General features: G+C 39.1%; 1 protein-coding gene across 1 annotated transcript in view; it reads right to left on the bottom strand.

The window, feature by feature from the left end:
- abhd16a (abhydrolase domain containing 16A, phospholipase) overlaps nt 1-26,103 on the bottom strand; it is a 41,849-nt gene that overhangs the window by 4,803 nt on the left and 10,943 nt on the right. The window contains exons 4-19 of the mRNA XM_062063877.1: nt 18,029-18,115; nt 17,799-17,884; nt 17,622-17,695; nt 15,431-15,538; nt 15,248-15,362; nt 15,072-15,173; nt 14,939-15,002; nt 14,798-14,847; nt 14,518-14,641; nt 7,443-7,547; nt 7,315-7,378; nt 7,170-7,226; nt 3,176-3,238; nt 492-568; nt 329-427; nt 212-258 (exon numbers count right to left, since the gene is read on the bottom strand). Of these exons, the coding sequence (XP_061919861.1) occupies nt 212-258; nt 329-427; nt 492-568; nt 3,176-3,238; nt 7,170-7,226; nt 7,315-7,378; nt 7,443-7,547; nt 14,518-14,641; nt 14,798-14,847; nt 14,939-15,002; nt 15,072-15,173; nt 15,248-15,362; nt 15,431-15,538; nt 17,622-17,695; nt 17,799-17,884; nt 18,029-18,115 (1,322 nt within the window). The remainder of the gene's footprint in view (nt 1-211; nt 259-328; nt 428-491; nt 569-3,175; nt 3,239-7,169; nt 7,227-7,314; nt 7,379-7,442; nt 7,548-14,517; nt 14,642-14,797; nt 14,848-14,938; nt 15,003-15,071; nt 15,174-15,247; nt 15,363-15,430; nt 15,539-17,621; nt 17,696-17,798; nt 17,885-18,028; nt 18,116-26,103) is intronic.

The following is a 26,103-nucleotide window of genomic DNA, read 5'->3' on the forward strand; positions in this document are numbered from 1 at the left end:
AACCTTCATTATGGCCCCCACATCCTTTGACTTTTCAGTATGTGGCCCTTGGTGGAAAACGTTTCGAACTTAAGTATCAAAATTTTAATTTGAGAATCGATATTAGAGCATAAAGATGTGGTATTGGCGGTGTCGATATTTCAGTATCGAGCCGCACATCACCATTGGCCGAGTTGTGTGTAAAAAGCAAAGAAAAATAAATAGTTCTTACCAGAAAAAGAGCCAGCTGTCGTCTTCCTTCAAGAGTCATGTCCTCGCCTGCCAACAACAAGAGTGTCACTCCAGTGTCTCGTGTCCGTGATGACGTGCATGAGTGCTGACAGCTCACCAACATTCCATGGGAACGAGAGGTCGCTGCCCGCCTGATAGGACAGCAGCACGGACAGACACCAGTCGTCGTCCACCTCGTAGCCGCTGTACACGGACGCTGTTGCAGAACAGCCCGCCGGCGTCAACAATCATCTTATTCCACCATTCCATCATCAACTCACCTTCTTCCGTGGGAGTGGAGGCCCCCAACCACTGCCGGACCACTCGGACGCCTTCCTCCGTCATTATTTTGGGGTACCTGCCCACATTAGCGCACATCAGTCCCACTCCGACAATACACCACAACAGTTTGGTGTATCAAAAGACAACACTGAACAAATGATACATCAGAATGTCACAGCACACGTTTGTGCTCCATGAACCACATTTCACCAGTGCCAGCAGCACTCGTGCACCAACGTGCTAAACTGTAGGCAGGATCATTAAATGTTGACAAGTAATCCCAGTTACAATCAGACAAACACACAGTAGAGAAGTAACAATATCAATTTAAAAAAAAGTTTTTTCCTACAATTGGTTTGGATTTAAATCCTTTGGGTCCTCCTGTGTGCAGGGACTTATTTCCTGACATGGTAAACAATGACAAAAATGTCAAAATATTTTTGGAAAACAAAAAATATTGATCTCAACACTGTAGTATTGACCAAATAATGATGATATACTTGGTATCGGTAAAGTTGATATTTGTATTGATGTGCGCACCTTTGTTTATGTTCAAAAGCTCCACCTTGCAGTGAGCAGTTAGCATATCCTCCAAAGGTGTGTTGAGCTATTCCCCGTTCTTCAGTGATAATGCTACTTGAAAGGACACCGCATCATCAACATGCATTATCACGATATAACCATAGGATTATAAGGTCTATTGTCAGCCAAATGCAAATCATTTATATTGTCTATATCGCACAATCCTATTATGGATGTGTTGATTGATTTTATTTTTTTAGCCTATGCTGCTAAAAGCTGTACACTGACTACTCTAAAATATATCCAAGCAGACTTTGTAGAGTATTGTCCCTTGACAAGATAAAATGCTTGCTAAAATGTGTACTCATCCTTTAGTGTAAAGATAGGATAGGATAGACTTTATTCATCCCACAATGAGGAAAGCATGTGGTTTCAGTGCAGATACTGAAAGTCCCAAAAAATAAAGTGAAAACAAGAGGGGAAACTTAAAGACCCCAAAGAACATAAGATGGACCTATTATGCAAAACCAACTTTTTTTAACATTTTTTAATTTATTTTTTTACCTGATGGTACCGGCCTATTTGTATTTGGGATCTGCATAAGTCCCGAAAATTTTAAATCCAACCGTGGAGGCATGGCAGAGAAATCGCAGGTTAGAAATGTGTGAATGATATGTTAGCAATTTTAGCTCAAGTTGTTGTGTAGCTAGCTTAGCCTTCTATTGTGACAATAGCATCACCGTCCACCGGCAAAATAAAGAATGTTTTTTCCTAAAAAATACTTTTGATTGGATCAGTGCCGACTGTTTTTGGCAATGGACCAGTTAGTAATATAATCTGTTATTACTTTTGCGATGTAGCTCGTAGCGTAGTTTACTGCAGCCGACTTGAGCCTCCATTGTTTACAAGTGCTTAAAGCAGCAGCAGTGAAAGTAGTAACATGATATAGAATACAAATGCATTTTACTGTCAATATAAACATGCATAATTCCAGGATCTAGCATTGGTGGGATACAGACTGTGTAGAAGTTGAACCTTAATGTATAGTTTGAGACATGCAGCCTGGCTGTCTTCTGCAACAAACCACGGTAAGCCACGGTCTCGCTCTATAATCTGGTATGTTGTGTTGAGGTGAAAGTCACTCAAAAGAGATGGCTGGTGGCGGTCATTGATGTCCATAGTGCACAATAAAAGCAACAATGCTAAAAACTACAAAACATTCCTGCCGGGCGGGGGTGAATGCTGCCTTGGCGTGAGGAGACGTGGTGAGTAGGGGTTCATTTACATCTAACAACTCTGCCTCTCAAAATGGCTAGTTTTCAAAGGGAGCAAAAATATGGCTTACAAATAGGTCTGTAAAACGAAACCAATGCAAATTTTTCACCAAAGAACCACCATTACATGTTATGAAGACCAAAATAAAGCTGTAGGAGCCTAAATGCTGTTTAAGTTAATTTACATTTTATGGAAGGTGCTTTATGTTTATTCAGCCAAAATGGGACTATTTACTTTATTTGCATAATACGAAAATAGAATAATTATAAGGTACACTTTATTTGTAATTATTACATTTGTCTGAATAATTTGATGACATACAATTTTATACTGCTTTAATACAGTGACGACTACGTAACTGTTTAATTGCATAAATGGCGGAAGGATCTGTGTGGTAATATGGTTTGGACACAATGTATTATGGGTAATGGCAGTCAGGTATGGTGGAATTGAGCCACACAGTTTTTTGACCTTACTCTTACTTTTTCTAACTCTTTCTTACTGTAACAAACTCTCTTTATTTTGCCATTCATTTGTTCCCACATCGTTATTGTTTTACGTTTTTGAATGATTAAGTTGACAAGTAAACAATACAAAACGAAGAGGAGCGTCTGGAGTTTTGTTTGTTGTTGCCGCAGCAAGCGGGAGCAGGAGAAAGGGGAGGAGAGTCAAGCTAAGGCTTCATTAGGAAACTACAAATTTTTTTTTAAAAATATTTAAAAAAATCATAATGTGATTCCTTTAAAAGAGCACAGAGCTGATGCAACCAGATGCCACATACAGTACAGCTACAAAGTAAAACAACAAAAAACGAAATAATGATCAATAAATAATACATATGTGCTGGATGTAAGTAATAATGTATAAATAAAAAAACACAACTGACCTGAACTGAAGCAGCTTGAGCAAAAGGTCGTTTCCTCGATTAGACATGACATCTTCTGGGCTCCTGCAACAAGTTGATAGCCAACATTAGACACAGTTACAAACACCAACAAGACCTGCATTTGATTCTCCTTTGTCTCTTTATAAAACTGCAAAGTTTCCAATACATTTATTTGGAGCGGCTCGCCACGATTTCATTTGGGACCATCACGGAAAGAGTTAGCCTTTTTATTTATTCATAGAATTGTTGTGTTCGCCCTCTCTCTTAAACACAGTATAATGGGACCGTCTGTGTGGCTTGTCGTTCCACCTTGTACAGTAAATGGCATCGTAACTCTGGTATATCACTATATTGACGAGTAGATGAGTTGTGGTGAGAAGCAGATGTACAATAATGCAGGGGTTCTCAACCTATGACCTCGGGACCAACTTGTCCAATTCAGAAGGGGCCCAGGGCCCACTCAAATATTAACACTGAATTAGTAATCTTATTCTTCATTTTAATCGTATTCAATATTATATCTAAAATACTTAGTTTTCAACTTTGTCAAATGATATAAAACCATGTGTTTATCACAAGGATTATTATTTAATCAACACATAAACCTTAGGCTGAGGTCAGACTAATTAGAAAAATTAAGTACTAACCAAGTATACTGCATAAGAAGGGGCTCATAAATAACGGACACAAAATAAGTACCGTATTTTCGGACTATAAGTCGCAGTTTTTTTCATAGTTTGGCCGGTGGTGCGACATATACTCAGGAGCGACTTATGTGTGAAATTATTAACACATTACCGTAAAATATCAAATAATATTATTCAGCTCATTCACGTAAGAGACTAGACGTATAAGATTTCATGGGATTTAGGGATTAGGAGTGACAGATTGTTTGGTAAACGTATAGCATGTTCTATATGTTATAGTTATTTGAATGACTCTTACCATAATATGTTACGTTAACATACCAGGCACGTTCTCAGTTGGTTATTTATGCCTCATTTAACGTACACTTATTCAGCCTGTTCACTATTATTTATTTATTTTAAATTGCCTTTCAAATGTCTATTCTTGGTGTTGGCTTTTATCAAATAAATTTACCCAAAAAATGCGACTTATACTCCAGTGCAACTTATATATGTTTTTTTCCTTCTTTATTATGCATTTTCGGCTGGTGCGACTTATACTCCGGAGCGACTTATACTCCGAAAAATACGGTATACATAAAATTATGTTGTGCTAAAATAAATAAAAGTTTTTACAGTTTTTACTAAACTGTCAATAATATTTAAGTGCAAATGAAAACCAGCTTCACCACTTTAGTCATAATTTTTGTATTTAAGAAACTTATCTATGACCTTAAATCCAGTCTTCTGTTTGTTTGATATTGTCATTACTGCCACAAGTGGTGGAAAGGTTAATTACAACTGTGTGACTTATCAGCTCATCCTGGGAAAAAGGAAATATTTCACCTCCCTCCCCCACCACACACACACACACACGCTTTCCACAGTGACTATAAATCCTATAATTTGTCTATAAAATTGTTACAACCATACCTCTGCATAACATTGTAAGCTTATTAACATTAAAGGAAACAACACACAGACAGCTCTTTCCTTGTCCCTCATTGTGGTTACAGTGAAGCCAAGTGCTCCATGTTCCCCAAGGTCCGCCCCACTATTTGAGAAGGACTGATTACAACTGAGTACCGCTACGGCCCATACGGACCACAGCTGAGAAACAGATATATTTTGGCCCAATGGTTAAGAAACAATGCAATGCGACAACGTGTATGTTGTTCATAAAATCAGTGCATACTTACAAGGAGCCCAGGAAACATTATCAATGCTTTTTTAATGGCCCGCGCATATTGCAAGCAGGGGTGTCACATTAAGTATGATTAATTGCAGTCATATTTAGCGTGTTACGTTTTTTAATCGCAAAAAATCATATTTTTAATCTCCAACATTATGGTCTCTGTATGACTGTGACTTTGCAAGTTTCATGTGCTGGGTTTGTTAAGGGTGTAAAACAATGAATGGTCAGTAACAACCTGAAGTGCTCGCTGATTGGCTGCCATTGCCTTCGGGCTTGTACAGCACAAGCTGATTGGCTCTCATTAAAAGAAAAGTATCAAGTTCAATATCTGCTTTTGTATTGCTCAAAGAAGTGTTTTGACTGTTTTTTGATGCAACTTCAATATTTTATATGAACCTGATGTTTTATTTTAGTAAATGGCTAAGACTGCATCTGTTTCATATAATTTATCTTTACATTAAGTCAAAAACATGACTTCATAAAGGCACTTTCTTTGGTTAGATGTCAATCTTTTGATCTGCCACAATAATGTAATTAATTTAGATGAAAATACCTCAAGTTGAGTACTTTCTCAGCATTTCTTTGGTTAAAAACAAAATGAATTAGGTTTATTAATTACAGATCATAATTACTGAATTACTCTTGACAACACTAGTTATAAGACTACTGCTGGTCAATAACTTCAAGTTAAGTTATTAAATAACATGAACATTTCTATAGACTATTATTCAGTCCCACACAAACAGTCGTGCATCATGGAAAATACAGTCGTCCATGATACTGTACCTTGTTTTACCTTATCGCTAATGTTTTTAAGCTTATTTTATGTATTTTAGGCCTAAATTAAGCATTTCAAGCATACGCATGGCCAAATTAACTAAAATATCAATACTACAATAGTATTGGCAGGTAGATGAGATCAAACCAATCAGTGTGTGCTGTTCAGTATTGCGGCCACTGATTGGCTCAGCGTCAGACAGCATCACTACATTGGAGGTGACTATGTGGGTGTTATTTCATGTCTAGAGGGCTCTCATAATGTTGAAAGACATATTTAGAAGGTTGTAAATATGGGTGTTATTTCATGTCTAGAGGGCTCTCATAATGTTGAAAGACATATTTAGAAGGTTGTAAACAGTGTTTTAACGTTGTAAATGAGAACATATTTGATTTAAAAGTAATAATTACTACTTTGTAAAAAAAATAATTTACCATGGTCATGACTGGACCCAATTAACAGCAATAAACGATGGATTACTGTATACTACGACATCATTTAGCATTCCTTTCCCCTCTGCCATGGATACATTCCACTCTATTGTCTTTGTTTAGCATAAAGCTATTTTAGCCAACCAGAAGGCTGAAGAAAGCCATTTAAAAAAAAAACATTGAATATACAGTACAGGCCAAAAGTTTGGACACACCTTCTCCTCATTCAATGCGTTTTCTTTATTTTCATGACTATTTACATTGTTGATTGTCACTGAAGGCATCAAAACTATGAATGAACACATGTGGAGTTATGTACTTAACAAAAAAAGGTGAAATAACTGAAAACACGTTTTATGTTCTAGTTTCTTCAAAATAGCCACCCTTTGCTCTGATTACTGTGTTGCACCCTCTTGGCATTGTCTCGATGAGCTTCAAGCACACCTGTGAAGTGAAAACCATTTCAGGTGACTACCTCTTGAAGCTCATCGAGAGAATGCCAAGAGTGTGCAAAAAAAAGTAATCGGAGCAGAGGGTGGCTATTTTGAAGAAACTAGAATATAAAACATGTTTTCAGTTATTTCACCTTTTTTTGTTAAGTACATAACTCCACATGTGTTCATTCATAGTTTTGATGTCTTCAGTGACAATCTACAATGTAAATAGTCATGAAAATAAAGAAAACGCATTGAATGAGAAGGTGTGTCCAAACTTTTGGCCTGTACTGTATATTATATATTATATTAAAAAATATATAAAGGAGAGACAAGAGTTTTTCTTCAGCATTGTTCTCCAAAATGTCAGTTTTTTAGGACTGCAGCTTGTCTCCCAAAATGCAATCAAAGGACAAATCTTCTTGCTTGTTGATAAGCTAAGATACATTTTAAGATTAGAATACATAAATATATGATTATTACAGTATTTTTACAATAGCTCCCCAACAGTTAGACGGAGTGACACTTACGAGGTGGTGATAATTTCATCCCTGGTTCTCCGGATAAGCAGGACAGGTCCTTGGTATCTGATGGTAGACGTTAGCATTATCAATAACATCACATGAGTATACTGACTGTAATAAATCTCTTCACCAATACAGTATGTCTACTCACTTGAGGAGCTGCTCTGAATTGTTGAGGTTCATGTACTGTCGCACTGTGTGCTGCACCAGGGGTCCTGATACACAAGAAATGGGTTAGCTCATGTTAAAGTTAATAAGAGCTACAGCATGAGGACTCACTCCAGCTTTCAGGCATGACTTTGAGGGCCAAAGGCAGGAGGTCGTCAAAAGAGGCGTCCAACACCACCGACTGGATCTCTGGGTATGACATCACTGCCCAAGTAGCTGCGGGTGGAAAATGTGGACATCAAAGACAGTGTAGACCAGCGCTATTCAACTGGCAGCCCAGGAGTTCAGTTCAAAACTTGGACAAACTGCAGAAAATTCCTAACAAAACTCAAGTGCTCCTGTTGTACAGAGGAATTTGGATTGGCAGATCCTTGCATTGACTTTTAACCTCCCTGGCAAACATACTAAAGTGTTCTTCAAAGCACCCCTTTAAGTCCTCTCCTTTTAGGCAGTTATAATTTGTTCTCATAATGTGATTCATGTAACTAAGGTTTTGCTGTAGCTTGTTTACTTCGGGTGCAGTCAAGAGTCATTTGTTCAACTTCTTTAGTTATACTAGTGGTGTTCCTCAAGGTTTCATTTTAGGGGCTCTCTTTTTCATCATTTGGGCTATTCAACTAGTAGCCTGTGAGGGCCAATACATTAAACTTGTGAGAGACTCACATTTTTGCAGCTGCTTCCTAAAAAAAATTGAAGTGCTGTCATAAAGATAATTTCTTTACTAGCGTTTTTGCAGAAGGTCCTTGAAAACAGCAGAGAGCTCCTGTAAATCTGACAAAATATATATTTTGGTTCTCCAAAATATACCAATAAGAATAATAATGAATGAAAACACTAATGGTGTAACAGTAAACCATGATCACAGTATAGTTCATGTTTGGTACAGTAGGAAAGTGTCACAAAGCTTGTTATCGCCCTCAAGTTTGGGGAAGAATTTTCGCAAGAACTCAAATATACTGTATGTCCGTCAGATACCACAACATATTTAGGGGAATTCATTACTGTACAGAGTAATTGTTATTTTTAAATTCTCCTTATGTAGTGACTTTAATATTGACCTATTGAGCCCTAATAAGCAAAAATCCATTGATGACTTCATTGAGACAATGTATAGCATCCGTTTATATCCTAAAATCACAAAGCCAAGCGGAATCACAGGACACTGTGCTGCGCTTATTGATAATATTTTCACCAATGATTTGGATAATAATACTACAAGTGGTCTGCTTATAACCAACATCAGTGATCATCTACCAGTTTTCACAATGTATGATGGAAACTACAAGAAGAGGAACATGGACGACAAAAAGACATTTCAAACCTATGCACAGAGTATATCTTTCAAAAATGACCTAGGAAAGCAAAGTTGTGTTGCAATATGAACAATGAAACCGATGTTGATCATTTTTTTGTCATGAAGCTTTATGACAAACATTGTCCATGGAAACAAATTAGAAAGCAGAAAAAGAACAATCAACCATGGATGACAAAAGGATACAAACATGTGTACAATAAGAAGAATACATTATATAGAAAATGTATAACACATAACTACAGAGGCAGAAAATTAGTACAAAAAGTATAAAAACCAGCTAATTGGCATATTAGGAGCACGTAGAAAATAATATTACGGGTGCAACCAATTATTAGACAGGAACAAAAACAATATGTGAGCAACATGGGGCATCCTCAATAACTTTATTAAAAATGGCACTAAGAGGGATTACTCACAATACTTCTCAGACGGAAATACAAATAATGAAAACATGAAGGAATTAGTACAAAACTTCAATAATTACTTTGTAAATATTGGACAAAATTGGAGAAAAGGATTCCAGAACCAGTTTCAACTGAGGACTTTAAGGACAACATAGATAGAAATCCCAACTCAATGTTCCTCACGAAAGTGACACTAGAGGAAATAGTTAAATCGTTAAAAAAATGCAAATCCAAGACTTCTATCGACTGTAAACGATTTGATATGGAAACGATAAAAAAAGTTATTGAAGAGATCTCAGGACCATGTATATCAGTAATCTTTCCTTTCAAACAAGCAAATTCCGAAATAATTTTTAAATAGCTAAAGTTGTACCGATTTATAAGACTGGAGACAAACACCAATTTAGAAATTATAGACCCGTTTCTTTACTTCCACAATTTTCTAAAATCATTGAAAACTGATTGGACAACTTCATAAACAAATATAGTATATTCGCAGAAAACCAATATGGATACAAAGCTAATATTTCAACATTGATGGCTTGAATCAAAATACTGTAACAGAGGAAATTATCAATGCAAAAGCTGTTAAACAGTGCACAGCAGCAGTGTTTATGGATTTAACTAAAGCATTTGACAAAATTAATTAATTTGAATAAAAAAATTAGAACGGTATGGCATCAGAGGGTTGGTCTTGAACTGGGTAAGAACCTACTTAAACAACAGGAAGAGATACGTAAAGCTAGGCCAACACACGTCTAAATATATCCTGTGGCGTACCACAGGGACCAATACTGAGACCAGCACACTCTCCTTTCAAGCCCACATAAACAACATTACCCGGTCTGCTTACTTTCATCTACGAAACATTAATCGTCTCCGCCCATCCCTTACCCCACATACTGCTGCCATAGTAGTCCATAGCCTGGTCACCTCTCGCCTGGACTACTGCACCTCTCTCCTGTTTGGTCTCCCTCACAAGTCACCTCACAAACTTCAGCTTCTCCAGAACTCTGCAGCCCGGATAATCACCAGAACCCCTTCAATCCAGCACATCACCCCTGTTCTGCAGCAACTCTACTGGCTACCCATCAAACATCGTATCCACTTTAAAATAATTCTCCTCACTTTCAAAGCCATCCATAACCTCTCTCCGTCATATCTTTTTGACCTGATCCATGTCGCCACGCCCTTACGTTCCCTAAGATATCCTCTTCATCCATCCATCTCACTGTCCCCTTATTTAAACTGTCCACCAAGGGTGCCCAAGTTTTCAGCCGCTCTGCCCCACATCTTAGGAACTCTTTACCACCAGACCTTCGTAACTTAGACTCAATACCCCTCTTCAAATCAAGACTCAAAACACACCTATTCCTGACTGCTTATTCATTGTAATCATCTTATCTTCTCTATCTTTGTTGTTGTTTTTGTTGTTGTTTTTATCCAATTTGATTTTATTGTTTTGATTTTGTATGGTGTCCTTGAGTGCCCAGAAAGGCGCCTTATAAATAAAATGTATTATTATTATTATTGATTGATTGATGATAAAATGAACTGGACATCTCATATAAGGTAGCAAGAAATGCATCAATAATGAATAAAGCAAAATATGTATTGGACCAAAAATCACTTTATATTCTTTACTGCTCGCTAGTGCTACCATATCTGAGTTATTGTGCAAAAATATGGGGAAATAACTAACAAAAGTACACTTCATTCATTAACTGTGTTACAATAAAGATCAGTTAGAATAATAAATTATGTTGGATGTAAAGAACATTCAAACCCTTTATTTATAAATCAAAAATATTGAAATTCCACAATATAGTGAATTTGCAAACAGCTAAAAATATGCACAAAGCAAACTATAACCTGCTACCCAAGAAAGTACAACAATTATTCTCAAAAAAGAGAAGAAATACTACCTCAGAGAAATATGTAACTTAAAACATTTGTATACGTGTACAACACTTAAAACATTTATTATATCAATATGTGGAATTAAATAATGGAATATGTTAAGTAAAAAAATCAAACAATGTACTCATATTATCCAATTTAAGAAACCGTTCAAACTCAGAAGTGTTAACAAAGTACAAAAAAGAAGAACCATGATAAAAATTCTGAACTTGTTGATAATCTTATTCATCTTAGTATATGAAACACAACTTATTTTGCTATTATTATTATTATTATTTTAAGTGAACAAAACTGTTTGCTATGTAATGGAAAAGGGTAGGATTAAATAAACTCTGGTTCTTCCTACTCCTTTTCGAACATGTTGAAAAGAGAAACTGGAAATTGTGATATATCATGTTGTAATTGTAAGCATGTTCAAAATAAACTCAAACCAAAACCAAATAAATGAAAAAAGGCCTCCAGCAGAAAGTGCACTTTTCTCATATATATAAAAAGGGCAGGTGTTTGAGCCCCACTGGGTGTCTACCTGTGCACATGTCTGTAAACAGCTTGAATTAGTATTATTTTTTAAATATATAAAAACTGCAACAGTAATGTTTTGACCAGTGTGAATGATTATTTTATTTATAGGAAATAAAAGTTCCTTATTGGCTGAAGTGCGACATTAATATTTCCAGCTTGTAACCGCATTCCAGAACTATTTTGATTGTTTGTTTTTATTTGGTTTACTGGAAAGGCAAAGTGTTACCAAACAGGAAACTTTACCAAGCTCTAGCATCTCCTTGGCAGTATCACTACGACTCCCGCTAGCCAAGGCTGTACTGTATTAATTGAGGGTAGGGATGTAACGGTACTGTAGATACTGCGCTATTGCGGTTTCAAAATACTTACATTGAGAACAGTGATTCTCAGTTTGCGGTGTGTGTACCACTTGTGGTACGCGGGCTCCATCTAGTGGAACGCCAAAGAATCACTTGATTAAAGCATAATGTTTTATTTTCCTATATTCAAACACAGTGTTACTGTTGAAACTGTGTGTAACGTTAGTGGCCAAAAATAAAAAATATACTTGTGAAATAAAACCTCGACCTTGTTTTTAATGAATACTTAAGCCTACTATGCTACTGTATTTTGACGTTGGTCATTGTGGTGGTACTTGAAGAGTTTAGTTTTTTTTGTGATGTGGTACTTGGTGAAAAAAGTTTGAGAACCACTGCCTTACAATAATGTTGTGACGTGTGACCGTATCCAACGAAAACTTGGTGAGTGTGCTTTTTTTCGGGTGCTTTTGCTTAGGCCGATTTGAAAATAAACTTCATATCTCAAAATCCTCTGCGCAGCGCGGCACCGGCAAGGTGGGGTTTGAGATTCCGTAAAGGGGAGAAAAAGAGGAAGCATGCGGGAGAATTGTGTTTGTAGTATATCAAAAGGGAAAAGTTTTTCCCTGACATTTCCTGAAAAATGTTATCAAAATCCATCCATAACGTTTTAAGTTATGTTGCTAACAAACGGACAAACAAACTCTGGTGAAAACATAACCTCTTTGGTGGAGGCAACAAAGTCTGCGTACTGCAAAGCAAAGCACGCCACCTCCATTTCGAGTGTTTCCAAGCCGACACAGACCAAGTCATGGTGCACGGCGCGGAGGGAAACACCGGATGGGAGCGTGGGAACACAAGTAATATAAGAAACTAATGGATAAACCATCACCCGGAAAATATATTCGAAGCCAGCGAGGCTAAAAATCAATTTGTGAGGTATTTACATTATTAAGAGTGAACTTTTTCTGAGAAACAGCATTTTGAAAAACTGATATTGAAAAAATGTCCACTGCAGAGGACACTGCTTATCAGAAAGTAACTTGGAAGACACTAAAGTGAACATTATTGTCTTACATTTGTAAACACTGGATGTTTAAAAACATAAGGTTTTTAAAAAATATATTTATTGAAACAAGGGGTGTTACTGCACAATTTTTTGCATTTAAAATACTCGTTAGCTGTAATTAATATGATTAGAACATTTGAGCATTATGTTTGTGTTCAATGACAGTAAGTGTGTTTATCCTAAAAGGCCTACTGAAATGACATTTTTTTATTTAAACGGGCATAGCAGATCCATTCTATGTGTCATACTTGATCATTTCCCGATATTGCCATATTTTTGCTGAAAGGATTTAGTAGAGAACAACGACGATAAAAATCGCAACTTTTGGTATCTGATAAAAAAAAGCCTTGCCCCTACCGTAAGTAACGTGACGTAGTCAATTGAACAGCTCCTCACATTTTCCTATTGTTTACAATGCAGCTAGAGCGATTCGGACCGAGAAAGCAAAGATTACCCCATTCATTTGAGCAAGGATGAAAGGTTCGTGGATGAGGAACGATAGAGTGAATGACTAGAATGCAGTGCAAGACATATCTTTTTTCGCTCTGACCGAAACTTAGGTACAAACTGGCTCATTGGATTCCACACTCTCTCCTTTTTCTATTGTGGATCACGGATTTGTATTTTAAACCACCTCGGATACTATATCCTCTTGAAAATGAGAGTCGAGAACGCGAAATGGACATTCACGGTGACTTTTATCTCCACGACAATACATCGACGAAACACTTAAGCTACGGAACTAACGTGATAGCATTGTGCTTAACTGCATATAGAAACAAAATAAATATATCCCTGACTGGAAGGATAGACAGAAGATCAACAATACTATTAAACCATGGACCTGTAAATACACGGTTAATGCTTTCTAGCCTGGCGAAGGTTAACAATGTTGTTGCTAACGACGCCATTGAAGCTAACTTAGCAACCGTACCTCACAGAGCTATGCTAAAAACATTAGCTATCCACCTACGCCAGCCAGCCCTCATCTGCTCATCAACACCCGTGCTCACCTGCGTTCCAGCGATCAATGGTGCGATGAAGGACTTCACCCGATCACAGATGCGGTCGGCGAGACGGAGGAAGTTAAGGTGAGTTCGGCGGCTAACGCGTCTGCTATCCATCTCTGTCTTCCTGGTTGTGTTGCTGTAGTCCGCCGCTAATACGCCGATCCCACCTACAACTTTCTTCTTTGCAGTCTCCATTGTGCATTAAACAAATTGCAAAAGATTCACCAACACAGATGTCCAGAATACTGTGGAATTATGATATGAAAACAGAGCTATTTTGTATTGGATCCAAGGGGGTACCGATACTTCTGTTTCACTGGCTACCTCACGCGCATACGTCATCATCCAAAGGCGTTTTCAACCGGAAGTTTAGCGGGAAATTTAAAATTGCATTTTATAAGTTAACCCGGCCGTATTGGCATGTGTTGCAATGTTAAGATTTCATCATTGATATATAAACTATCAGACTGCGTGGTCGGTAGTAGTGGGTTTCAGTAGGCCATTCCTGTCACTTAATTTTACACACTATGACATTTTCACCAAGTCTTTTGTTTTTGGGCAATACAACAATATTATATTGTGGCCTGATACTGTGACAATATCGTACTGTAAGACGCCAATAATAAGATAGTATTGTTGTGTTTGTGTACCTGTGAATCCGCCTATGGACCAGGCATATACGACTATGTTGTTGAGCTGGAAGCCCAGCTTGTGTATCGCAAACTGAATAACAACATCCATGGCGTTGGCCTCATTCTGTGGAAAAGGCACCCCCTGGAAGACAAGATAAACAAAACATGATTTGTACATTAATAAGCTCCCGTAGAGGAATTAGATACAATCCCTCTGCTGATGTTATCTACAATTCCAACAGTCGCTTCCCCTGCTGTCCGATCAGTAGCACATTATGGCAGCAAGATTGCTGTTTACCGTACTGCCTCCGAAGCCCGGATGGTTCCATCCCAGGACGGAGTAGCCGCCTGCAATGTGCATGAAAACACAACAGCATTCAAACCCCCGCAAAGTGACTCAACTGCGCGTCACATGACACTTGTGAGAACCGGTTCTCACCTTCTAGGGGGGTGTTCATGCACCCCACCTCGTAGAAGCCGGCATTGCCTTCGCAGCAGATGACCTGCGGGCGGAACACAAATGTGAGTGGAGACACACACACACAGATGGCATCATGTGTGCAGTCATTTACCAGGGTCTGACCCTTGCGTCCCCCGCCTTCCCTTCGATCCACAAACATGGTGTCGATCTCATTGCCGTCACATGCTATCATCTTGTTCCTCTGCCCTTCAAACTGTGACAGACGGAAAGCGGGAGGCGTCTTTATTAGAAGCTGTTAAAGGAGTTTAGAGAGTGTGTGCTTGTTACCTCCTCTATTAGCTTAGCCTGGCCTTGCTGGAGCATGGGCCTCATGGCTTTCTGCAGCAATCCCACAGAGCCAGGATACAGCATCCTCCTCCCAAACGAGTGAGCGATGAGAAAACTGGAACATAAATGATGATGACGACCATGTGCCGCACAGTGCAACAAGCTGTTAGACGCGAGGAACACCTGACGACGTGGCATGGCAGAGTGCGCACGGAGCGAAGCACGCCGTCTGCTGCTCCTCTCAGTCTGGGCTCGGGCTTCAGCAGAGACACGCCGGCCTTGGAAAGCTTCCTGTCACACATAGTTAACATACTTACATCACGCTGATGAGCTGAGAAAACATTACGGCCAAAGAAACGATGGCGGACCAATTCCTTTTCCACTGGAAAACACGACACTAAAAGGCACAGCATAACATGTGTGACATAAACCACTGCTGACATTTGGGGATACGCGAATACAAAATGAGAAACGTTTTAAATGTTTTCTCTTCCTGTTGCTATGCCTCAGCTTTTCCACAGTGTCCACTTTGCTGCGGCTGCCCTCCTTCTCCTCTCGGATCATTTGTTATTTTGTTAACAGCCACAAGCGATCCGTCGCCGTTATTGTTGTCATTTGTAAGTGTGTCTTGTTACAACTGATACCTGCAGTGTTGCTTGTTTTATACAGTTTCCAGCAGGACTGTTTTATACAAATTGAACAGCCAAACCACAGAGCTGAGCCGATATTATGCAGTGCAAAAGTGGCTAAAAAGTAGAGATGGAAATCTTACAACAACTCACGATTTGGTTCAGGTTCGTAGAGTGACGAATTGATTCAGAATTGATTATCGATTCCCCACGATTCCTGATTCAAACCGATTCCTGTGATACATTATTTGCCATAAAAGTTATAATAAAACACTTTTCAAAACAGGTTACAAAAGCTGCTTTTGGCTGTTGACGTATGACAGCAAGTAAGTAACTTTAGAAAAGTTTTTCCAATTATTGAAAATTAGGAATTGGTTATGAATCAGAAAAAATAATTGCGACTCGGATGTGAATTTTTTTTAAAGTTTTTTTTGAGCAGCCCTTTTTGCAGTTTTCCCATAACTTATACCCAAAATTAAATGAACTTCAAATATAATTCTACAGATTGTATATTACATCGGATTTTTCAAAAATTTGAGGGGCAGCTAACTAGAAAAACCTGTTGTTTAACACTGTATAAAAAAAAAAAAAGAAAGAAAAGTGTCAGAACTTAGAAGGAATAAAAAAATGTTCTTTGAAGAATTTAACTGGCAACTAATTCTTTTTAGATTCTTTATTAAAATTTTAGTTTTTTTAAGATGTTTTTAAGTGTATAATATATAAGAAATATTCAAACAATATAATATACTTTTTCAACATATTTTTCCCCGCATTTTTTACTTTCAATTTAAAGGGGAACTGCACTTTTTTGGATGTTGAAAAAATCTATCATTCACAATTCTTATGTAAGACAAGCATACAAGTCTTTCTTTTTTTATTCATTCTAACGAGTAAATAAATGCAAACAAAAGTCTGCTTACAATGGAGGTAATAGGAGTCGTTCTATTCTGCCAACAAACACAAACATTTCAACGTTTTATAAACACGCTGTTAGTATATATGTAACGTAGTAACAAGCACATTCATAATAAAATTGTATATTTATGTATTTTTTCTCATTTTAAGCATAGAATGGCGCATTCATTTTATAGACGCATCACAACGTTAACTTATTCCTTCAACTGCAACACTGACTGCAAAGTATATAGACTTCATGAGAGCCAACAAACATAATAAAACAATCACTGACTGTATAATGTCTGCTCGGGATGCCGACTGTAAGGATGTTGATATATTTCCTGTTTAGATGAAGAATAACTTGGTGGGTGCAAACCAGCATCTTTCGCCTATCTTTCTTGCCATCTGCGGGTTTAAATTGGCTGTCAAAGTTGATCAACTTCTCGGTTTTTGTCCACTATCAAGGTGAGAGGTACGATTTATAATTTGCAATTAACTTTCACAAGCTCAGAGTCGAGAAAAGCAGCTCACCAGCTGACGATGTCAAGGTGATGGTGTTTTATGGTCAGAATAAATGCAATTGACGCAATGAAGTCATGGCTCCAATTGGCTCCATTATATGCACAGAAGAATTGTAAATTATAGGAAAAATTTCAAATAAGGGCAGTTCCCCTTTAAAAACAAAGATATGATTTTTTTTTAATTTTTACATATGAACATTTTTCATTTCTAAAGGTTAGTGGACAAGACACGTTTTCTCTTACAATTACAGATATGACACAGTGCTAAGAGTCAGCTTTAGTAAAATAGCCTATTCATTTATTCAACCAATAATGACAAAATCTTACGGGTTGTTTGCCTCTGCCCAGCGGAAATCTGCAGGCCATTGAGAGAAGTCAAAATCGTAGCATCTCAGTTTTTTCTACATAGTTTTAGGAAGGAAGACAGCAGACGTTCAGCAGACGTTATGAAAAAGACTAATTTACACTTCTCCCAATCCTTTTGTGAAGCTGACACATCCTCACCTTGTTAGCTGGTGAGTGATTTGTCTTTGCCTCCTCCAAAATGGAAATAAAGTGAAGATATTCTGCACTCCTCCATCTTCCCCAGCCTTGAAGAGGAAAAAAAGATGAAGTGAGGCTAAAAAACCCACAATTGTGCTACACAGGGTACAGATGTCTCACTCTTAATGATATATTATTGGCAGCGTACATTTGGACTCATGCACCAAGGGACTGAATAAGTGTCATCTCACCTCGCAGACACGCCACTCCAAAAAGACACAAAAGCACTGTTGCCATATACTGACTCACTGGTGCCAATTTACTGCTGCAGATGTAGCCTAACAACAAAAAACACACACGGAACATGAATTAATATGAGAAGCTGAAGTGTAGCACAAACTACCTCCAGCAATGAATGAATGATTCAGTTGTTTGGTTTAATTACACATGTGGGAGAACTGAATTTCATATGATATCCACCCGCTCACATCACACACACTGCCGGGTGAAATCTCAAGGAGGACCACACTTAAAGGTTGAATGCTTCCGATAAAGCTAATGAGGAAATCAAGGGAAGAAATGTGTCATTTACACTGGTACCTTAACTTATGAATATTTTGAGATACGAACAGTCTAGTTGTGAGCAAAATTTAAGCTTGTGATTTAGGGCTATATAAGTAAACATTGATTGAATGATTGATTGAAGCTACGACCCTCCATGCCGCTAGATGGCGTAGAAAATGCCATAAGATCTGCCCAAAAACGTCTGGACTTACTTGCTAGCATTAGCTAATAGCAAGAGATCAAAATAACTGTTTTCCAACTTTTCGAAACCAAACCTTTACAGCTACTAAATACTTCTCCCACTGAGGCTTTCTTACCACCCCCACAAACAACATCAAATAACACTGTATTTTGAAACATCACAAAATTTCAAATCGCAATATAACAAAAAAGTGAAGTTAAAAATTCTCCACAGACGCCATTATTTGTGAAACCTGCTGTATGTAGTACAACAAAATAAAGCCACAACACAACTACGTTAAGCCACATAAGCGACAACTGAAGTGAGGTACATAACGAAAGTGACAGAGGAACAGAAAGTGACAGTTTACTTTCACTTACTTTCGTGGCTTTATGTTGTTGTGTTGTGGAGTAAAGTTGCTGTGTTGTGGCTTTCTGTTTATGAGGCGTTTGCATTTGTAGTGTATTTTTTAACCGTGTTGTGGCTGAAAATTATTGCGTTGTGGTTTTATGATGTGTTGTGGCGTTTGCATTTGTTGTTGCTGAAAGTTTTTGTGTCTAGTATTTGTTGAGACCCTTCTCAGCCACCGTATTGATAAAGTGAAATTAGTCAGAACACAGTTATAAAAAACACTAATTTATTTTGGAATGGACTAACGCTGTCTTTAAGTTTGAGTGCTATCGTTTTTTGGGGGGATACCTAGTGGCTTCAATAGTCCATTAGGTTAAGCTCATGACACAGTAAGTTGTTATTGGATACTTTGTAATACACTTCTGCCTGGGAGAATTTCTATCTGTAAGTAATATGCAATAATAGTTATTTGATACTTGTTTATAGTGACAAATGTTTTGTAATAGACTGCAATATTGTTAAACTAAGGACATGTATTATGCATTCTTGTGTGCTTAGCTGTTGGAATTTTTTTTAAATAAAATTAAAAATGGGTGGAAGACCAGGTGCATATGTCGGTAGAGGTGGGCTGTCGAAATTTGCAGGGCATTCCCTTAGCAAGGCCTATGGAAGTTTGGGCATCACAGGGCAAAGCAAGAGGAGAGCCATCTAGTCAGACGTGGAGGCAGCAGGTAAGGCATAAAGACGGCTCTGGCTGAAGAGGGAAGACAAGTGGGGGCCGTAAGTCACGTGGACACAGGCCAGGGCTTGATCAAACCCAGTCAGGTTGCCTGGTAGAGGATGTCTGTTGCAAGACCTATAACTCCCGGTGAAGCCAGGCAACAACACTGATGTGTCCAAGCTTGGGCATAAGAAATGGACGTTAAACTAAATATTCTGGTTTGACCAGTGACAACCAGGAAAAGACTGGTTTATAACTGCAAAGAGGGCCGGCTGGATCTCACAAACGCCTATGGCCCAATCTCGCATAAGTTAATTGAAGTGGCACTTGGACAAGCATCATGTTAGCAAGAAGATAAAACATCTAATCTTGGACTATTACAGGGAGTTCGGCCTGAGGGTCTCTTTTGGCCAGACAATATCAGATTTGCAACGACTTGAAGTGGGGATAATCAAAGCTGCACCATCTCCGTTACCCTATTTGCGTTGGCAATGAACATGCTTGTTAAGTCGGCTGATCCTTCGTGCTGCAGCCCGCTCATCAAGACGACCACCAATCAGGGCCTTTATGGACGATCTCAGGGTTACAACAACTACCGTGCCAGGAGGCAGGTGGATACTCCAGGGGTTGGAGAAGCTTATGTCCAGGGCACGCATGAGCTTCAAACCCACTAAATCCCGCTCCTGTATGTGGAAGCATTTAAGTCCCATCTTAAAACTCATTTGTATAATCTAGCCTTTAAATAGACCCCCCCTTTTTTAGACCAGTTGATCTGCCGTTTCTTTTCTTCTCTCCTCTTCTCCCCTGTCCCTTGCGAGGGGGAGTTGCATAGGTCCGGTGGCCATGGATGAAGTGCTGGCTGTCCAGAGCCGGGACCCCGGGTGGACCACTAGCCTGTGCATCGGTTGGGGACATCTCTGCGCTGCTGACCCGTCTCCGCTCGGGATGGTTTCCTGTTGGCCCCGCTGTGGACTGGACTCCCGCTGATGTGTTGGATCCACTGTGGACTGGACTTTCACAATGTTATGTCAGACCCACTCGACATCCGTTGCTTTCGGTCTCCCCTAGAGGGGGGGGGTTACCCACATATGCGGTCCTCTCCAAGGTTTCTCATAGTCATTCACCGACGTCCCACTGGGGTGAGTTTTTCCTTGCCCGTATGTGGGCTCTGTACCGAGGATGTCGTTGTGGCTTGTACAGCCCTTTGAGACACTTGTGATTTAGGGCTATATAAATAAACATTGATTGAACACCAACAAGCTCAGGCTCCCATTTAACTCTGTCAGGGAGTTTGTTGTGACTCGAGCAACAGAGCATCTCTAGTACACCGGATCGAGAGATAAAGTCTCTGGGGCAAGCAATATTGTGAGGACAGGGAGGAAGTGGAAGACAGCCGAGGCAGTGCAACAGGCTGAGGCTCGTCTGGAGTATAAGGCCCTTCTTGGAAATGTGGGATTTTCAGCTGCCCAAAGCTGGGTGATGTCAGTTGACCTGGAGCAGTGGCTGAGAATCACACATTTTTTCACACCGTCTGCCTTGAGACCAGACATCATCCTGGTCTCAGGCACCATAAGGTAACTGATCTTGTTGGAGCTAACTGTGCTCTGGTAGGAAAGGATGGAGGAGGCTCAAGATAGGTAAAGGGCAAAATATCAGGAGCTTGTTTAAGACCGGGTGCCTGCCGGTAGATGTGGGCTGTCGGGAATTTGAGGGCCATTAACCTAGCAAGGCCTATGAAACTTTGAGCATCACAGGGCAAAGCAGGAGGAGAGTCCTCCAGTCAGAAGTAAAGGTAGCAGAAAAAGCATCAAGATGGCACTGGCTGAAGAGGGGGAACAAGTGGGGGCACAGGCCGGGGCTTGATCAACCCCAGACAGGTTGCCTGGCAGAGGATGTCTGTTGCAAGAACCAAAACACCCAGTGAAGCCAGGTAACAACACTGATGATGTGTCCAAGTGTGTGCATAGGACATCTATGTTTAACTGTAGCTGCTAGCTCTTAGTAGCCTAGCCTACCATGTTTACCTTTTGTAAATGACTTCACTAAAAAACTTGTGTGCTTATTAGAGGACGTTTAGATGTTAACTGGCTTTCCAATTTTGGACAAGTAAACGTGCGGCAAGAATGCTGTATTGGAGCTTATATCACAGATTTTAGATGCAAGCTGGTCTAATATGATACTTGTTTTTTTCCGGACCGATATCAAATATCAATATTGGATTAAAGGCTTACTGAAATGAAATTGTTTTATTTAAACGGGGATAGCAGATCCATTCTATGTGTCATACTTGATCATTTCGCGATATTGCCATATTTTTGTTGAAAGGATTTAGTAGAGAACATTGACGATAAAGTTCGCAACTTTTGGTCGCTGATAAAAAAAGCCTTGCCTGTACCGGAAGTAGCGTGACGTCACAGGTTGAAAGGCTCCTCACATTTCCCTATTGTTTACACCAGCAGCGAGAGCCGTTCGGACCGAGAAAGCGACGATTACCCCATTAATTTGAGGAAGGATGAAAGATTCGTGGATGAGGAACGTTAGAGTGAAGGACTAGAGTGCAGTGCAGGACGTATCTTTTTTCGCTCTGACCGTAACTTAGGTACAAGGGTTCATTGGATTCCACACTTTCTCCTTTTTCTATTGTGGATCACGGATTTGTATTTTAAACCACCTCGGATACTATATCCTCTAGAAAATGAGAGTCGAGACATTCACAGTGACTTTTATCTCCACGACAATACATCGGCGAAACACTTTAGCTACGGAGCTAACGTGATAGCATCGGGCTTAAATGCAGATAGAAACAAAATAAATAAGCCCCTGACTGGAAGGATAGACAGAAAATCAACAATACTATTAAACCCTGGACCTGTAACTACACGGTTAATGCTTTCCAGCCTGGCGAAGCTTAACAATGCTGTTGCTAACGACGCCATTGAAGCTAACTTAGCTACGGGACCTCACAGAGCTATGCTAAAAACATTAGCTATCCACCTACGCCAGCCCTCATCTGCTCAACACCCGTGCTCACCTGCGTTCCAGCGATCGACGGCGCGACGAAGGACTTCACCCGATCACCGATGCGGTCGGCGGCTAGCGTCGGATAGTGCGTCTGCTATCCAAATCAAAGTTCTCCTGGTTGTGTTGCTGCAGCCAGCCGCTAATACACCGATCCCACCTACAGCTTTCTTCTTTGCAGTCTCCATTGTTCATTAAACAAATTGCAAAAGATTCACCAACACAGATGTCCAGAATACTGTGGAATTTTGCGATGAAAACAGAGATGTTTGTATTGGATACAATGTGTCCGAATACTTCCGTTTCAACCATTGACGTCACGCGCAAACGTCATCATATCTAGACGTTTTCAACCGGAAGTTCCCCGGGGAATTTAAAATTGCACTTTATAAGTTAACCCGGCCGTATTGGCATGTGTTGCAATGCTAAGATTTCATCATTGATATATAAACTATCAGACTGCGTGGTCGGTAGTAGTGGGTTTCAGTAGGTCTTTAAGACACCCGAACTAGTAACTTTATTAGTTATTTGTTTATGGTAATTTTGCCATTACCGGTGATTAGGTGGTGGTAGTGCCAATTGTTAGTGTGCGCCAACCGGCATAGAGCAGCTTTAGCCTTTGGATACTGTACAATGGTTCATTAACCCTCATATGGCCTTATTGCAAGCGGACCGTAACAGCCATCACAGTAGGCCTGGGCCAATAGTCAATAAGTCAATTCACTGAACAAAAAAGGAAAATGCTCACTTTGCTGTCAATAAATTGCTATGTACGTGTGTGCTTGTTTTCTTCATCTCTCGTTTCAAACAGAGAGAAAGAGGTCTCTCACTATGTGCATCGCTCTCAGCACCTGAGCGTGTTTATTTAACAATAGAATTAACTGAACTCTTTTCAGTCATTCACAATCTTTGTCTCTGTGGGCGGAGAGCGGGACCAATAGTTTACACACACAGGATACACGGACGTTGCCTTCCTACTTGTGACTCGCTAGTGAGAAGTCCCGCAAAGTAACAGTAAGATGTTAAATACTTATTCAAATTTTCTAACAGAGATGAGAACCCACAAAATGTTTTTGTTTTTCGGGATAACTAAAAGTAATTTATCTTCCAAATACAGTACAATGGTAAACAATTCAACAGCAATGAGAAATACAAGGTTGTATCATTTCAAATGGTTACTTCCATTATTACTATATATCACTATTTGTGTTGGCCCTGCGATGATGTGGCAACTTGTCCAGGCTCCTGCCCTGCCGCGACCCCAAAAGGGACAAGCAATAGAAAATGGATGAATTGATAGATGATTACATTAATACTTAATTTGGTCACAAAATGATACAGAAGGAAGGGATTGGATATGTAGCAAATTGTCAAATTTATAGCACAATAAATAAGTGACCTACTGGTCCATTGCATCAATCTATCAATTTATCATGGAATAGTACCTAAGGAAATCAAGACTGCAACAATCATCCCACATTTTGTACCAGGGGATAAAAATAATATGCAAAATTATCGACCCATATCAGTACTACCCACTTTTTCCAAAGTTCCAAAGTATCAGAGCGGGTCATATATGATAGGTTAAGTGGTTTCATGAATAAAATGTGTATTCAAACTCCATGTCAGTATGGTTTTAGAAAACAGAGCACAACCTGTATGGCAACTTTAGATCTCATCGAAAAAGTTAATGACGCTCTTGACAAAGGCAAGTGTGGAGTTAGTGTCTTCCTTGACTTTTCAAAAGTGTTTTGATACCAGTAACTTTGACATTTTGTTGGGCAAACTTGAGCATTATGGTATCGGGGGTGTTGCCCTCCGTTGGTTCAGAAGCTATCTATCTGAGAGAGAGCAATATGTGAAAATTAGCAGCAGGAAATCTCAACATAAAACTATCAAATGTGGAGTACCACAGGGTTCAATAATGGGTCCTCTTCTTTTTATTACCTATATAAATGACCTGACAAAATCTTCTGATATTTTGGACGAAATCATATTCACTGATGACACAAATTTGTTCTTTTTAAAAAAAAAAAAAAAACATGAAATATTTACAGACAACAATTGATGAAGAACTGAATAAAGTCGACATCTGGCTAAAATGTAATAAATTATCCCTTAATTATAAGTAAAACTCATTATATAATATTTTCTTCTAATAGAAGTCATAAAAATAAGGACGATGTCTGTATTAACATCAACAACAGGATTATAGACAGAGTGCAACATACAAAATTCTTAGGTATTTATTTAAATTGATGATCTGACAGCAAAACTATCAACCTCTTAAAAGGGGAGGGGGCGTCGCAATAATATACAATGAAAACTATAATCTTACACCTAACCTAAATAATAAATATAACTCGTTTGAGGTGCTCACTTTGAGGTTTGTCACACCGCTGCCTCTCCACCTGGCTGTTATCTACAGCCCCCCTGGGCCCTATTCGGACTTCATCAGTGAATTCTCAGAGTTTGTTGCTGATCTAGTGACGCACGCCGACAATATAATCATAATGGGGGACTTTAATATCCATATGAATACCCCATCGGACCCTCCATGCGTGGCGCTCCAGACTATAATTGATAGCTGTGGTCTTACACAAATAATAAATGAACCCACGCATCGCAACGGTAATACGATAGATCTAGTGCTTGTCAGGGGTGTCACCCCCTCTAAAGTTACGATACTCCCGTACACTAAAGTAATGTCCGATCATTACCTTATAAAATTCGAAGTTCTGACTCATTGTCAACAAACTAATAATAATAATAATAACTACTATAGCAGCCGCAACATTAATGCTGCCACAACGACGACTCTTACTGACCTACTGCCTTCGGTAATGGCACCATTCCCAAATTATGTGGGCTCTATTGATAACCTCACTAACAACTTTAATGACGCCCTGCGCGACACCATTGATAGTGTAGCACCGCTAAAGCTAAAAAGGGCCCCTAAAAGACGTACCCCATGGTTTACAGAAGAAACTAAAGCCCATGGTTTACAGAAGAAACTAAAGCCCAGAAATTATCATGTAGGAAGCTGGAACGCAAATGGCGTGCGACTAAACTTGAGGTTTTCCATCAAGCATGGTGTGATAGTTTAATAACTTATAAACGCATGCTTACCTCAGCTAAAGCTAAATATTACTCAAATCTCATCCACCTCAACAAAAATGATCCTAAATTTCTGTTTAGTACAGTAGCATCGCTAACCCAACAAGGGACTCCTCCCAGTAGCTCCACCCACTCAGCAGATGACTTTATGAATTTCTTTAATAAGAAAATTGAAGTCATTAGAAAAGAGATTAAAGACAATGCATCTCAGCTACAACTGGGTTCTATTAACACAAATACGACTGTATATACGACGGATACCGCCCTCCAAAATAGTTTCTCTCTCTTTGATGAAATAACATTGGAGGAATTGTCAAACTGTGTGAATGGGACAAAACAAACAACATGTTTACTTGACCCAATTCCTGGGAAAC

This window comes from Entelurus aequoreus, linkage group LG11 (genome assembly GCF_033978785.1).
Source record: "Entelurus aequoreus isolate RoL-2023_Sb linkage group LG11, RoL_Eaeq_v1.1, whole genome shotgun sequence".
In the NCBI taxonomy this organism is placed as follows: domain Eukaryota; kingdom Metazoa; phylum Chordata; class Actinopteri; order Syngnathiformes; family Syngnathidae; genus Entelurus; species Entelurus aequoreus.